This window comes from Arabidopsis thaliana, chromosome 4 (assembly GCF_000001735.4).
Source record: "Arabidopsis thaliana chromosome 4, partial sequence".
NCBI classification, from domain to species: Eukaryota; Viridiplantae; Streptophyta; class Magnoliopsida; order Brassicales; family Brassicaceae; genus Arabidopsis; species Arabidopsis thaliana.
In genome coordinates, this window is record NC_003075.7 from 985,069 (window position 1) to 1,000,960 (window position 15,892).

At 35.8% G+C, this 15,892-nt stretch overlaps 3 protein-coding genes across 6 annotated transcripts; 2 read left to right on the forward strand and 1 right to left on the reverse strand.

The window, feature by feature from the left end:
* Positions 1–54: 54 nt before the first annotated feature.
* On the forward strand, positions 55–6,438 carry RSH1 (RELA/SPOT homolog 1). Of its 4 annotated transcripts, none has more exons than NM_116459.4 (24): positions 55–407; positions 1,034–1,224; positions 1,409–1,591; positions 1,677–1,742; positions 1,897–1,989; positions 2,072–2,203; positions 2,316–2,417; positions 2,493–2,570; positions 2,662–2,733; positions 2,908–3,015; positions 3,195–3,292; positions 3,375–3,435; positions 3,551–3,613; positions 3,703–3,759; positions 3,829–3,930; positions 4,083–4,241; positions 4,358–4,489; positions 4,577–4,663; positions 4,783–4,854; positions 4,984–5,070; positions 5,147–5,594; positions 5,681–5,742; positions 5,829–5,897; positions 6,006–6,438. In NM_116459.4, exons 1-24 carry the CDS (start codon positions 383–385, stop codon positions 6,108–6,110), a joined length of 2,652 nt encoding a protein of 883 aa, NP_567226.1. In that variant the 5' UTR covers positions 55–382; the 3' UTR covers positions 6,111–6,438. The 4 variants fall into 4 exon arrangements, with proteins under 4 accessions (NP_567226.1, NP_849287.2, NP_974501.1 ...); NM_178956.4 differs by having other exon boundaries at positions 64–407; positions 3,548–3,613; positions 6,006–6,430; NM_001340369.1 differs by having other exon boundaries at positions 72–407; positions 5,147–5,549; positions 6,006–6,431.
* A 604-nt stretch (positions 6,439–7,042) lies between these two features.
* Positions 7,043–7,971, reverse strand: RHS13 (root hair specific 13). Its single transcript, NM_116460.4, has 2 exons — positions 7,754–7,971; positions 7,043–7,637 (listed from the first exon to the last, which is right to left on the reverse strand). Exons 1-2 carry the CDS (start codon positions 7,926–7,928, stop codon positions 7,315–7,317), a joined length of 498 nt encoding a protein of 165 aa, NP_192136.1. The 5' UTR covers positions 7,929–7,971; the 3' UTR covers positions 7,043–7,314.
* Positions 7,972–9,657: 1,686 nt separating this feature from the next.
* Positions 9,658–13,923, forward strand: SUS3 (sucrose synthase 3). Its single transcript, NM_116461.4, has 12 exons — positions 9,658–10,195; positions 10,284–10,416; positions 10,487–10,831; positions 10,918–11,253; positions 11,329–11,424; positions 11,522–11,812; positions 11,906–12,072; positions 12,137–12,361; positions 12,506–12,827; positions 13,068–13,312; positions 13,395–13,533; positions 13,619–13,923. The coding sequence occupies exons 1-12, from the start codon at positions 10,098–10,100 to the stop codon at positions 13,649–13,651; spliced, it is 2,430 nt and encodes an 809-aa protein (NP_192137.1). The 5' UTR covers positions 9,658–10,097; the 3' UTR covers positions 13,652–13,923.
* Positions 13,924–15,892: the final 1,969 nt, after the last annotated feature.

Genomic DNA, 15,892 nt, shown 5'->3' on the forward strand with positions numbered 1-15,892 from the left:
TTAACAGAAAAAGAAGAGAATATATAATTTTAATGTTTGACCACAAAGGGAAAAAAATATCTCAAAGTTTTTTCTTTCTTTGGTATATCGGACGGTATTTGTGTGGCCAGGGAGGGCTACCTGAGACTCCATATCTGTCTCTCTTCTTCTTCTTCTTCCTCTTCTTCCTCTGCTTCTTCTTCTTCACATCACTGTGTGCGTCTCTCTATCTCTCTATTCTATCATTTCGAAATCCTCTCTATCCGAATTTGAACTCGTCTCTTCTTCGTAAAGAGTTCTTAATCTCCGTCTCTGTGATTTCGGAATCTGGAGGTTTTGAATTTCTTGTTCGTATCAATCAAATGGTGGATCGATTTAGTGAGATTGCTTTACCTCATTAGCAATGACTTCTGCTTCTTCCATGTCCGGTGCGTTTTCTTCGTTCGTCTCTCTGATTTTTTTTTTTTTTTCATGTTCGTTTCAAAGGCAGAGTTTAGGGGAAGCTTTGTGACGATTCTTCTGTTCTTCTCTCTGTTTGTTTGAATTCAGTAGCAATTGTGTATTGCGTCTTAACGTCTTAAGCTAATATACCCTTAAGACTGTGTGATTTTTCTTAGTTATGAGTCGTATTAAGAATCCAATTGCTTCGTTTTCTGAATTGGATTCCGAGAGAGAGAGAGAGAGAGAGAGAGAGAGAGAGAGTTCACGTCCCATTGAATTTGAAAGCTACTTTAGTTATTGTTCTTGTTTTGTGTATGTGTGCGACGGAAAATGAAAATCCACTTGGTTGATAATTTCTATTACTTTCTGGTGTTTGTTGGATCAGTGAGTAAATGCAGCAAAGTTAGAATTCTGAGCTGATTAGGTTATTCACTAGTTCTTCTTTAAGCAAGTTCATGTGCCAACTAAACACTTCCTACCATTCTTGTTGTGGACCACAGTTTTCTATTACTGGTTAACAATTAATTTCTTTTGAATTCATGCATATACGTTTACCCTTTTTGGTTGGTTCTGTTTTGGTTTTATTGAAATTGATTATGTGTGTACAATGCAGTGTCTGTGGAATGTGTGAACATATGTAATCTAACGAAAGGAGATGGGAATGCAAGAAGCGATTGCAGTGCTCTCTCCTGTGCTTGGAAAGCTCCAAGAGCGTTAACTGGGTTTCTAGCTAGCACTGCTCATCCACCTGTGTGTTCTGTGTATTCATGTGGCAGAAATGGAAGAAAGAGCAGAATGAAAGCTGTAAGTATCCTTTATTGCGTCTGTTTATGTAGTCCGGTGTTAAGATATTAATATGTGGCTTGAATGGATATATCAAGCTCCAGAATTGTGTTTCTACTATTTTTGTACATGATCACCTTGTTCATATTGCCATGGTGGCAGTATTTGCAATCTATTCTTATGGTAACTCCTTTGGATAATGTAGTGCGCCTGGCAGAGGTATGAATATGAAGTAGGCTTTTCTGAGGCTCCTTACTTTGTAAATGTGAGAAATATCTTGAAGTCCAGATTATCTTGTGGTGGTCATAAAAGATGGGAACTGTATTGCGTATCAGCTGAATCTTCTTCTGGTGCATCCAGTGATGTTACCGTCGAAACATTGTGGGAGGTACGATACACTGGTCTCTTCTTTTTCTTTGGAACTCTACTAGCTCGACATTCTCAACCAATTTGATGGGTGTTTATCTCTGCAGGACCTTTTCCCATCAATATCTTATCTACCCCGTAAAGAATTAGAATTTGTTCAAAAGGGCCTTAAGGTATGATGATATAAATTTCTCTATATTTGAAAGGCGTCTTTAAGCTACATCCTCCTATGTCATTTCCCCTTTGATATGTTATTAACTTATTATTGAAGTTTATCTTCAGTTTTTTGCTATTCATTGCTTAATTCAGTAAGAAAGGTTTGTGCAGTTAGCGTTTGAGGCACATCATGGTCAAAAGAGACGTAGTGGGGAACCATTCATTATACATCCCGTTGCAGTTGCTCGTATCCTTGGGGAACTTGTGAGTTGCGTGATACGTTGTGAATATGGATTCACATGAGGATTAGTTGGAAAGCTTAATAATTACTTTTGTACTTGTATAGGAATTGGATTGGGAGTCTATTGTTGCTGGATTACTACATGACACAGTCGAGGATACAAATTTCATTACTTTTGAAAAGATAGAAGAAGAGTTTGGTGCAACTGTGCGTCACATCGTAGAAGGGGAGACCAAGGTCTGCCTATCTGTGTTTGCTACAATATTTTTCCTATCCTATTATAGGGAAAGAACTCCACGCTTCCTGTGCGATGAAGTTCATTATTTATAAAAGTTTTTTTCCCTATTAGGTGTCAAAACTGGGAAAGTTAAAGTGTAAAACGGAAAGTGAAACAATACAAGATGTAAAAGCAGATGATTTGCGGCAGATGTTTCTGGCGATGACAGACGAGGTTTCAGTCTTTTAAGATTTTGTATTAGCTGGTGTGGTTATATATTTATCAGCATGTCTAACTGCTTCAATCCAGGTCCGCGTCATTATTGTCAAACTAGCTGACCGGTTGCATAATATGCGAACTCTCTGCCACATGCCTCCCCATAAGCAGGTGATTCTTTCAAGTAGTTGAGATTTGTTGCCCATAGCTCCAGCTCTATGTTTCATTTGGGATAACTAATGAATTTGTGAGTTTCGTCCAGTCCAGCATTGCAGGGGAGACTTTGCAGGTCTTTGCTCCTTTAGCAAAATTATTGGGAATGTATTCAATAAAGGTATAACCCTTTAAGTATTATTTTTGCTTGCTATAATTCTTATGGAAATATTAACTAGGTGGCCATTATTTCCGGTTACATCAGTCGAAATGTATGTTAGTGTGCATGTGAAACTGAATTATTTCAATCGTTGTGTCCAATGGCGTTCTGAGTTTTGTGGTGGTAATCTTGCAGTCTGAACTGGAAAATCTGTCTTTCATGTACGTAAGTGCTGAGGATTATGATAGAGTCACTAGCAGGATTGCTAACCTCTACAAAGAGCATGAAAAAGAACTCACTGAGGTAATTTCAACTATTATCGTCTCTGAGCTTAAAATGCCAAAACATAGATTGAAAAACAAAAGGATATTAGAGAAGAATGTTGATTAGCGACCTACACCTCTTTGACCTTTCGAACTCTGAATTCATCTGGGCGTTTATTTAGTTCATCTGCATTCACAGAGTCCTACTATGTATCTTAGGCAAACAGAATTTTGGTGAAAAAGATTGAAGATGATCAGTTTCTGGACCTTGTGACTGTGAATACTGATGTTCGATCTGTTTGCAAGGAAACTTACAGGTGAATTCATAAGTGACTTCTTCATTTTACCTTGTAACCTACCCTTTTCTTCAGCATCTGAAGTCTCTTTTTTTATCTGCAGCATCTACAAAGCTGCTCTCAAATCGAAAGGATCAATTAATGATTACAACCAGATTGCTCAGGTTTGTGTTATACTCTTGTCTCCAAGTTGTATCAAAGGTTTTGAATACAAAACTTCCATCTGAAGCTTATATGATTGTTAACACGCTGCCTCTCCTAATTTCATTATTTTAGCAGTTACGGATTGTTGTAAAGCCAAAACCATCTGTAGGGGTCGGGCCTTTGTGCAGTCCACAACAGGTGAAATCCCAATGAAAAGGAAATGGGTATATTTTGTTCCGATTCGTTCTTGTGTGTCACTTAGCTTTCTCGCTCTGTCGTCAATGCAGATATGCTATCACGTTCTGGGGCTTGTTCATGAGATCTGGAAACCTATTCCACGAACAGTATGTATCAGATCTTTTGTTATTCAGGTTATATCTTATCTACATTGGGACTGAACATATGTCTTACAGGTAAAAGATTACATTGCAACCCCGAAGCCCAATGGATACCAGAGCCTCCATACTACTGTGATTCCATTCTTGTATGAGAGTATGTTTCGACTGGAGGTTCAGGTATTTGAGATAAAAATCTTTTATCACAGTTCTTAGAAAAACGCCGATGATTAGTACAATTGAATTCGGTTTTAGTATTTTAAAGGTTCAAGCATGGGGAATATTTAAAAGGCTGATTTGATTGGTTATTAAGACTACATTTTTCTCTGCAGATCAGAACCGAGGAGATGGACTTGATTGCTGAAAGGGGCATTGCTGTTTACTACAATGGCAAGTCTCTATCTACTGGATTAGTTGGAAACGCGGTTCCTTTAGGTAGAAATTCAAGGGGGAAGACGGGTTGCCTCAACAATGCAGATTTTGCACTCAGGGTATTTACTGACCATATTCAGAATTAAAAAAGCAGAGAGACGTGCTAGATGTAGGCGTAATGTGTTCCTTTTTACCTTCCCAGTGTGATTTTAGTTATGACAGTTTATTTTTCCAGGTTGGGTGGCTAAATGCAATAAGGGAATGGCAAGAGGAGTTTGTGGGTAACATGAGCTCTAGAGAATTTGTGGATACCATTACGAGGGATCTTTTAGGTAGTCGTGTGTTTGTATTCACACCTAAAGGAGAGGTAAGGACTACTATACCTCAAAGCCTCTTTAACCATCATCTAACATTTTTATGTTTTTGATTAAATGCTTTGGTGTTCTATTTGCAGATAAAGAACCTCCCGAAAGGGGCCACCGTTGTTGACTACGCTTATCTGATTCACACCGAAATCGGAAACAAGATGGTAGCAGCAAAGGTATTTTCCCTAGTTATGTCGTTCTTTCCATGATAACTTTGATTCTCGATTTGTTATCTTTGAAATAGAGACAACAATTGGACCAGACTTTAATGATACTTAATGGCTTGAAACTGCAGGTCAATGGTAATCTTGTTTCCCCAACTCACGTTCTTGAGAATGCTGAGGTCGTGGAGATAGTCACCTACAACGTTTGTACCTTTTTCCCTTGCTTTTGTTTTAAATTTCTCCCTTTTCTTCTTGTCCTGCTTAGGAAAATTTTGATTGCCTTCATCATGTTCCACGGGCTCTCATGTTTTATTATTATTGTCACATCACAGGCCCTCTCAAGTAAATCTGCTTTCCAAAGACATAAACAGTGGTTGCAACATGCCAAAACAAGGAGTGCAAGACACAAGATTATGAGGGTATGTTATTTTTAATTCTTTACTTCATGCTAATTGGCTCACTATTTACTAATTCATGTCTCTCATCTTGTTCCAGTTCCTAAGGGAGCAAGCTGCACAATGTGCTGCCGAAATTACCCAGGATCAAGTGAATGACTTTGTGGCGGACTCTGATAGTGATGTGGAAGATCTCACAGAAGATTCAAGAAAGAGCCTACAATGGTGGGAGAAAATCCTCGTCAATGTTAAGCAATTCCAGTCACAAGACAAAAGTAGAGATACAACACCCGCTCCTCAAAACGGAAGCGTTTGGGCCCCAAAGGTGAATGGAAAACACAACAAAGCCATAAAGAACTCGAGTTCTGATGAGCCAGAGTTCCTCCTACCTGGAGATGGAATTGCCAGGATTTTACCTGCTAATATCCCTGCTTATAAGGAAGTGTTGCCCGGCTTAGACAGTTGGCGAGACAGTAAAATTGCCACATGGCATCATCTCGAAGGTCAGTCCATCGAATGGTTATGTGTAGTATCCATGGATCGCAAAGGTATGGGTATATTCGTTTTGTTTAGTCATGATTGATGATTCCAACAACTTACAAAGTAAATATGAACTCTTTGTTACATTTGGCAGGCATAATCGCAGAGGTTACAACAGTCCTCGCAGCTGAAGGCATTGCATTATGTTCTTGCGTGGTTCGTGGTTTTACTTTAAACCTTGCTTCTAAAAACATTTTATAGTTCCTAACTACTCATCTTACAAAACTTATGGTTTATTGCAGGCCGAGATTGACAGAGGAAGAGGATTAGCAGTAATGTTATTTCAAATAGAAGCAAACATTGAAAGTTTGGTAATATGTCCTGTTGATCTAAACTCTCTTTTAACTCTTGTTTTTGTTCTTTTTGGATCTTCGATCACTAAACACTAACCCGTGTCTCTATGGATCTGTAACTCACAGGTTAGTGTTTGCGCTAAGGTGGATTTAGTCTTGGGTGTGTTGGGATGGTCCAGTGGTTGTAGCTGGCCAAGATCAACAGAGAATGCTCAAGTTCTTGAGTGTTAAAGCCAAAGGACTCACGTTCTTGGCCTTGAAGTTTTGTCATGTTCACTGGAAAAATAAGCGTACTGAAGAAGAGAGTCTGGTTGCTCCATGTAGAGGTAGAGAGCTCTTATAATATTCTTGAAAATATATATCACTTTGTTTTGAAAAACAAAAGAAAAAGAGAGTCAAATTCTTTTAGATGTGTTATGTTCAATAAATCAAGGTCATTGTATATAAAGACCAAAAGAGTGGGATGAACATACGATGTAATATGTAGATACTCCTGTAAAACATATACTTGCACATAGAAAAAAAAAAATTGAATGCATTTCCCAAACACGGTTTATTTTGTTTTTGTTTTCTTGATTCTTTTTTAAAAAACAAAAAATTTGGACAAAACCAAAGTAAATCTAGAAATCAGGTTATTTATAGCTTAATATATCTTGGCCTAAGTAGAGAGGCAAACACCAACGATTTTTCCAATCTAAAAGTGAAATTATCCAATTAAAATTATGGCGGTTCTCAAAAATACCATTTCTTATGACCAATAAAATTCGAAAAATACCTCTGATTTTGCCATTTTGATTTTTAAAAAATTGGATTGTAAATTTAGGTTTGTGGTTTCCATCGACATGAAGACAATTTCTGATCTTGGGAAATAACTGGTAAATATGATTAAGATTTAATTGATAAAAACTTAGCTTTAATGTTTTGGTTTGTATTTTTAGGTTTTTTTCCAAAAGTGTTTCTCTTTAGGATTATTGTCTCTAGGGATTTCAACATTTTGCAGGCTTAGTTTCATCTTTTTTTTTATTATAATAAATTTCGGATGCCAAAAAAAACTTGTTTAAGAAATAAAAAAATAAATATTTTTCCAAATTTATGATATTTTGAAACTAAAACTTGTGTAACATTTTATGGTAGTTAACTAAATATTAATACCGATGCCTCCATGAGCTTCAACACAATTAAGTACGATCACCATTATGCATAGTCAAAATAAGCAGTTAGATGATTAGAACAAATCCAATAAACCCATACATTTACCAAGAAAATATTAAAACATAAGATACATGACAAAGTCATATATGCAACATGAAATATAAGATAAAGAAAACAAACTCTTAGATCATTTTGCAGACAACGTTATACGACGAATAATCAAACAAACGAAAAATGATTCTCCAAGAACATGTTAAATTTCATGTTCATCAGAAGATCATAATTAGTAGTAAGTAGGTTCAGACGTGTAGAAGAAAGGACCAGCCCAGTAAAGCTTGAAGCTCTTGTCTTGAAGAATACGGTACGTGCTCAATGGCTGTCCTCTAACACCTTTGTTCACATCGGTCGGAAAATCGCAATCAGCGAGTGGAGATTTGTAAAGGTAAGTTTTGCATTTGGTCACTGTCCTTCCTGCACGAAGCTGCGAAGGGAATATCGTGGCGATGAAGTAACCTTTAGCATCAGTTTTGCTGCTCAATATCGATATTGGAACTAACTCATTCCCATATGCATCGACCTTCACACACGCAATTCTTGCCGTTGCACCTGTCGCAAACAAACAACAATACGATATTCGTTTGGTTAGACCTTACTATGCTCTAATTTTCTCCTACCATTAGACCAATTCGTCTTGGTATATATAATTAAAGAAGTTATGTTACCTTGAATTGGGTAAGTTTTGCCACCGGACTTGCACTTGATGATCCCTTCAACGGCGATGGGAATCAATTTTCCGGTCTCCGGGTCAGCTTCATTGCCGTAATAAGCAACTGAAGATATGATTAGAGATGAGAAGACGATGAGAGAAGCTGCAAATGAGAGGCGTGAGAAAGCCATTTTTTTTTTTTGCTTGCTTTGTTTATATGTTGCTTAAGCAAGTGAAGTTTTTTGAAAACTAACTATTGGGTTTTATAGATTAATTGCGTTGAAAAAGAAGGTTAATTTTCTAATTAAATTATTTGGTTTAGTGTACATTAACTAATAAGAAAACGAGCAACTTGTAATAGTAAAACCAAACAAAACTTGAAATAAGAACAACGTGTATGCACGGTAGACAATAGTGTTATTGTCCCGACGTGAGTCGCATTATAGTGTGTGGATTACCAATTCCAAAGACGGTTCTAACATTATGGATGGACAAGCATATCAGTTTTAACTTTTAAAAGTTCGGATGTCTCTAACAAATAAGGGCCTGACTGGTTTAAACGCAGCGGATGCGGTTGCGGTTGCGGGAGTTTGCGGAAACAGGCGGTTGCGGTTTCAAGCGTTATCAAGTGTTTTGAACGACTGGTTGAGCGTTTGATAATGAGTGCGTTTGCGGGAGTTTTATGATTGGTAAACCAGCGGGTGCGATAGTAATTAAATAAAAAATAACCAAAATAAATATAATATATTACTAGTAAAAGAAAAAAATACAATATATTATTATGATAAATTGATAATATTAGAAAAATTAAACATGCTTAATAATTAAAACCATAAATAAAACATTAAATTCAAAAATAAATAAATTTTGTAAGAAAAAGCTTAGTACTTTATGCATTTGGTACATCACCAAAAATTGCATCAAGTAGTGTAATAAACTGTAAATAACGTTGAACTCGTGGGTTTTCCGGATTGCCTCTATACATATGATAAAGTTCTAACAAGAAACGGGTCATCTCGTCTGACCAAATAATTTTCTAATCGAGAAAACAAATCAAAACATGTATTCAATCAAAAAACTCAAAAAAATACAAAATAAATAAAATGACGATGCCATAAAATACTCAGAGAATTACACTAGCTAATGAATGGATGAAAGGATAGATCATACTTACGTTTGATTCTTGATTTTGATTTTGATTTTCGTTAGTTTGGGTAGATGCCATAATTGAGAGAATAGGGTTTCAATATATTGATTAGGATTTTCTGATAAGAATAAGATATATAGGGTTTGGGTGGAAGACATAATTATTTTAGTTAATTAAAAAAAAAAATTAACCTAACCGCTACCGCCCGCAACCGCAAACGCTTGCGGGAAGGAACTTTTAAAATATGGCGATTTCGAGCGGTCCAAAGCGGTATCTAACGGTTTTTATGATTGGTGTCAAACGCTAACAACTGCTACCACCCGCAAACGCAGCGTTTGCGGGTGACAGAGGGAGAACCAATCAAGCTCTAAGACTAATCGGACCAATTTAGCAACTTGTGTGCTTCGATGTGTTGGACTGGGCTAGATTGGGCCCAAATAGCCTGTTTTAACATTCCCAAAGATCCAAACAATTCCTTCTTCTTTCTTCCGAACAATTCAATGTAGATCCGAGCGAATCTCCTAAATTACTAAAATGCACAATTGTGCTCAGCTTACCAAAAAGGCCCAAAAGACCAAAACATATTCTGATTTTTTCTCTTTAGATACAATAAAAGTAATTTATATAGATTAGAGGCCCAATAAGGTTCACGTAGGCCCAAACATATTAAAAGTAACTCAGAAGAGATCCATCAAAATTTTGATTCACACATCTGTTTAGGAATTAAAAATATTATTTGATCGGTTATTCATTCCTTTTCATGAAATCATGCAAAAAATCAAAAATCATTTTTTTCTCTAGAAACTACGTGGCGAGAAAGCAGAGCACCAGTTGTCTTCTTGCTCTGATTATCTCGTTGAAACCGCTTTCAAAGCAGAGCAAAAGAGACGACACCGGAGCCTCCACTGCTTTACTTTTCCTTTAAACTGTGACTGCTTTCATTTATATAATAAAATACATACACTCTCAGAGTCACATGTACTCTCCTCTAACATAAACACGTCACTTGTAGCGAAAACAGTATCAAGAAAAAGAGAAGATCAAACACGTCTTCTTTTCTCTCTCTCTCTTTGTCGCCTAAAATTCCAGAATCACTCTGCTTTTTACCCTTTTAATCAATGATTTTTCCTTTTAGTAGCAATCGTTGGTGATTCGAAAAACCAAACTTTTCTCGGACTAGGATTCTAGGGTTTTAGTGATCATCTGAATATTCATGGCAAACCCTAAGCTCACTAGGGTTCTAAGCACAAGGGATCGCGTGCAAGACACGCTTTCCGCTCACCGCAACGAACTCGTTGCTCTTCTCTCCAGGTTCGTCGTCAAGATCCTTATTCCCCTGTTTCTTTCTCCCGGCAAAGCTCGTTTCTTTTTAATTTAGTTTCTTATTGGTTTTGTGAAGGTATGTGGATCAGGGGAAAGGGATTCTTCAACCACATAACTTAATTGACGAACTCGAATCTGTTATCGGAGACGATGAAACAAAGAAGAGTCTCTCTGATGGTCCTTTTGGAGAGATCCTTAAATCAGCAATGGTAAAAAAAACTTTTCCTCTTCTTCAAAATTCATCTTGAAACTAATAATAGATTGTTAATTTTGGTGTAGGAAGCTATAGTTGTACCACCTTTTGTTGCGTTAGCCGTTAGACCAAGACCTGGTGTTTGGGAATATGTTCGTGTTAATGTCTTCGAGCTAAGTGTTGAACAATTAACAGTCTCTGAGTATCTTCGTTTCAAAGAAGAACTCGTTGATGGACCTAATAGTGACCCTTTTTGTCTTGAGCTTGATTTCGAGCCCTTTAACGCAAACGTGCCACGTCCTTCTCGTTCGTCTTCGATTGGTAATGGAGTTCAGTTTCTGAATCGTCACTTGTCTTCTGTTATGTTCCGTAACAAAGATTGCTTGGAGCCTCTGCTTGATTTCCTTAGAGTTCATAAGTACAAAGGTCATGTAAGTTTCCTATAAAACCTCTTTAGTTGCTAATTAAAGATGTTATGAAACTGCTGAAAATTGTAAGTTTTTCACTTTGTTCGCAGCCGTTGATGTTGAATGATCGGATTCAAAGCATATCTAGGCTTCAAATCCAGCTTAGTAAAGCAGAAGATCATATCTCTAAGCTTTCACAAGAAACTCCGTTCTCGGAATTCGAATACGCGTTGCAAGGAATGGGTTTTGAGAAAGGATGGGGAGATACCGCAGGGAGAGTTCTTGAAATGATGCATCTTCTCTCTGATATTCTTCAAGCTCCTGATCCTTCGTCCTTGGAGAAGTTTCTTGGGATGGTACCAATGGTTTTCAACGTTGTGATCTTATCTCCACATGGATATTTCGGGCAAGCCAATGTTTTAGGCTTACCTGACACTGGTGGACAAGTATCTCCCTAAACCCCTACGTTTAATTTGTCTTTCGGATTTCGATTATCATTTAAAAGTTCTTCGATGTCTCAGGTTGTCTATATTCTTGACCAAGTCCGTGCCCTTGAGACTGAAATGCTGTTGAGAATAAAGAGACAGGGGTTGGATATATCACCTAGTATTCTTATTGTAAGCATGTTTTGGTCATTGCAGGTTCTTAATGACTAATATCAATATCTGAAACTGTGTTTATAGACTACAACTTTTTTCTTCCTTGTTTTCCAAGGTAACTAGGTTGATACCGGATGCTAAAGGAACTACGTGTAACCAGCGGTTAGAGAGAGTCAGCGGAACAGAGCATACTCATATTCTCCGGGTTCCTTTTAGGTCTGAGAAAGGAATCCTCCGTAAGTGGATTTCAAGATTCGACGTATGGCCTTATCTAGAGAACTATGCTCAGGATGCAGCAAGCGAGATTGTCGGTGAATTGCAAGGCGTACCGGACTTTATCATCGGTAACTATAGTGACGGAAACCTTGTTGCATCGTTAATGGCACATAGAATGGGTGTTACACAAGTAAGAGTTTCATGTTTTTCAGATGTTGTTGTATGTTGTGTTTGCTTATGGAACATCTCATATTTGGATTTTTTGAATCTTTGATATGAACAGTGTACTATTGCACATGCTTTGGAGAAAACCAAGTATCCAGATTCAGACATTTACTGGAAAGACTTCGACAACAAGTATCATTTCTCTTGTCAATTCACAGCTGATCTTATCGCAATGAACAACGCAGATTTCATCATCACAAGCACTTACCAAGAAATCGCAGGAACGTACGTGACTTGTTATATCAAAATTTTCAGGTTCTTATACGCAATACTAATATTATTTGCTCAGGAAGAACACCGTCGGTCAATATGAAAGCCACGGGGCTTTTACGCTCCCGGGACTATATAGAGTAGTACACGGCATCGATGTGTTTGATCCGAAGTTCAACATAGTCTCGCCCGGTGCAGACATGACCATATATTTCCCGTATTCCGAAGAAACTAGGAGACTTACAGCTTTACATGGTTCAATAGAGGAAATGCTCTATAGCCCTGACCAGACTGATGAGCATGTGTAAGTTATTGGCATTCTGTTATTCAATATGGTTCACTTCGGTTCTTAATTGGTTTTGGGAATTCATAACCAGGAAACCAAATACTTTCCGGTTTGGTTTGGCAACATTTCAGTTTATTTTTTGGGTTGGGTTATATTTTGCAGCGGTACACTGAGTGATCGATCAAAGCCAATACTCTTCTCTATGGCGAGGCTCGACAAAGTGAAGAACATCTCCGGTTTAGTTGAGATGTATAGTAAGAACACAAAGTTGAGGGAGCTGGTTAATCTGGTTGTAATAGCTGGTAACATTGATGTGAACAAGTCCAAAGATAGAGAAGAAATCGTAGAGATTGAGAAAATGCATAACCTTATGAAGAATTACAAGCTTGATGGACAGTTTCGTTGGATAACTGCTCAGACTAACCGAGCTCGAAATGGTGAGCTTTACCGCTACATCGCGGATACAAGAGGTGCTTTTGCTCAGGTAATTGGAATTCAATTTTTTGGTTTGGTTATTTCGTTTTTTTGATTCGGTTCGATTCGGTTTGGATAACTTAGGAACTTAATCTAAACATTGATTTGTTCATATAAAATTAAGCTAATATAATGTCATTATGTAGTTAAAAGATATGAGTGTTTTATATTTTAGTCTGTTAGGCTATATATATAGCTATGAAAAGAATGATTAATATTTAAAGTGACATTTCTTGTATGATATATTTAGCCTGCGTTCTACGAGGCTTTTGGACTTACGGTAGTGGAAGCGATGACTTGCGGGCTCCCGACTTTTGCCACTTGTCACGGTGGTCCAGCAGAGATCATCGAGCACGGGCTCTCGGGTTTCCACATCGATCCATACCATCCTGAGCAAGCGGGTAACATAATGGCTGATTTCTTTGAACGTTGTAAGGAAGATCCAAACCATTGGAAGAAAGTATCAGACGCTGGTCTCCAAAGGATATACGAAAGGTAACAAAAAAAACCTAAGACAAAACGGTTGATTGTTTCTTAGTTAATCATGTTTAATTTAAACTTGCTATGGTTTGTGTAGGTACACATGGAAGATATACTCGGAGAGATTGATGACACTAGCTGGTGTGTATGGTTTCTGGAAATACGTATCGAAATTGGAGCGTCGTGAGACTCGGCGATATCTTGAAATGTTCTACATTCTCAAATTCCGCGACTTGGTCACAATTCACAAACACTTTCTTCTTCTTCCATATAAGATCTCAAGGATCTCATTTAACTTATGATTTGTTCTATTTGTTTCAGGTGAAAACTGTTCCTTCAACCGCCGATGACTGACCCGGTTCAGCGTTGGATGAAGTGTTGGACTGTAAAAAAGAATAAATGATGAGTAACTTTGGCTATGTACCCTATGTTGTGTGTATGTATGAAAGGAAGAATTTGTTCCATCTTCCATGGAGTAATTACGAATTTGGTGGTACTTTTGTGTTGTCTCATGTGTGTCTGACTGACATGTTGAAGATTATTCACGTGAAGTTTGTAGCTTATAATAAAAAGTCTTCAATGGAACATTTCATTTCACATCTAATTCGTTTCAAAGTATATTTCAACATTATCTATTTATTCTAGTTATGAGGTCTAGTTATACTGTTCACAATCTAGCTCGATTTCGCTCCGAATATAAATTTTCTAAATAACTAGAGATATGCATCACCATTTCTCAATTCTAACCAAATTAATTGAATTGTACTAAACATTAGATTATGAAACATAGTATTTTTTATGTATGATTATTATAGCTAACAAATTTAAATACATAGTAATTGTACTATATAGCTGTCTCTAATAGTTTTTTTGATAACTGGTCGTCAAATAATGTTTGTTTAACTTCTGATTATAAATATTAAAAGCTAAAAGAAACTCTTAAGAATAATATTTCTTATAACAGTGGGAGAGTAACAAACAAATTACAGTTTTCAGTTGTAAGTTTACAACATTCTCTTGAGCAAAAGAGGAGTTGTGAATATAAAAATGCTGGTTAAAGATTTGACTGGATTTAACTAAAACATAAAGCGAAAACGAGACATTATGGGTCTTAATTTTTTTTTTAAGATTTCTTTTCACATTTATTGATGAATATCGAGATACACAATTGATGCGTGAGTAATAATAATAATAACAGCGAAATTGAAATAATGTATAAAAATATAAATAAAAATAAAAACCTGACAGAAGAGAAGAGAGACAAAAGCAGCTTTAATTGACCAATGAATCAAATCCAGAAAGGACACTTCTCTCTCTCTCTGGTCAATTGCTCGCTTCCCGTGTCGTGGAAAATGATTCTTCCTATGCAATCATCATTCTTTTTCTTTTTTTTTCTCTATTTATTTCTATGTTTTATTATTCTCTTCATATAAATTTCTTGACCGGTGAAAGAAATTTATTCTACATTTTCTCGTCATAAAATACATTTACACAGAATATATTTATGAGAAGGTATGTGAAACCTAAAATCTTTGTCAGACGTATTACAATAATATTAGATTTTAACCCGCGGTATACCGCAGGACGATTTTAAAAGTAATATATATTAAATTTGCAATTTTTATTTTTTAAAAATATTTATATTTTACAGTTTATAATTGTTATTAAGTAACGCTATACCACGAATCCATGAGACAATTGTTAAAAAACTGAAGTTGTAACCCCTATTAAAACAGCAGCATAATAATAATTTAAAATTTTATAAATATTGATTCAAATACATCCACCATATAACCCAATTCCAAAATAAAACCTGTTCTATAATTTATTTACCCGTCCTGTGATTTGTTTTTTAAAGTAGTAATTTTTAAAATTTAAGAATTCTTTTTTATATATAAAAGTTTTGCAAATTGTATCATTCTCTCATACATTTATATTTTATAATTTAATTTTATATATAGTAACATTATACATACCACATAACATTTTTGGTTTTATATAATCTTTTCTAAATTAGGATGATTTGATATGTTTAATATTAGTGATCTTAAAAAATAATAAATTAAAGATTTAACCTGTATTGAAACAGTGGATTAATTATATTTTACTTTTTTATTAATGTTGATTCAAAAACCCGTCATTCCAAATCCGTCTTGCCAAAAAGCCATTTATTTTATTAATATTAATTTTACTTATGATATGACTCTGAATTATAATTTAAATATTTTAGCTAATAACATAGGAGTACACCATATTTATTTAATAGGGGAATGTACCATATGACCCGAATGCACTTTTACCCAAATCCACCAAAAAAGTGTTGCAAAAATACTATAGAGATAAGAAATGATAGTCGGTTTTGATAGGTATAAGATTAGCAAATATATTAGTTAGCTTAAATTAGTTAAATAATACAAATTGAAAAGGAATACTACACTTTATTCGAATATAATATCAAAACTTATATAACACAGAGATTTGATAATTTTTTAATTGTTGAATACTTTTTTTGTGCTAATTTTTATGTGATTAAGATTTAATTGATTTTGTATATAAAATATTAAATTGTTTTACGAACTTATTTGTTTATAATTG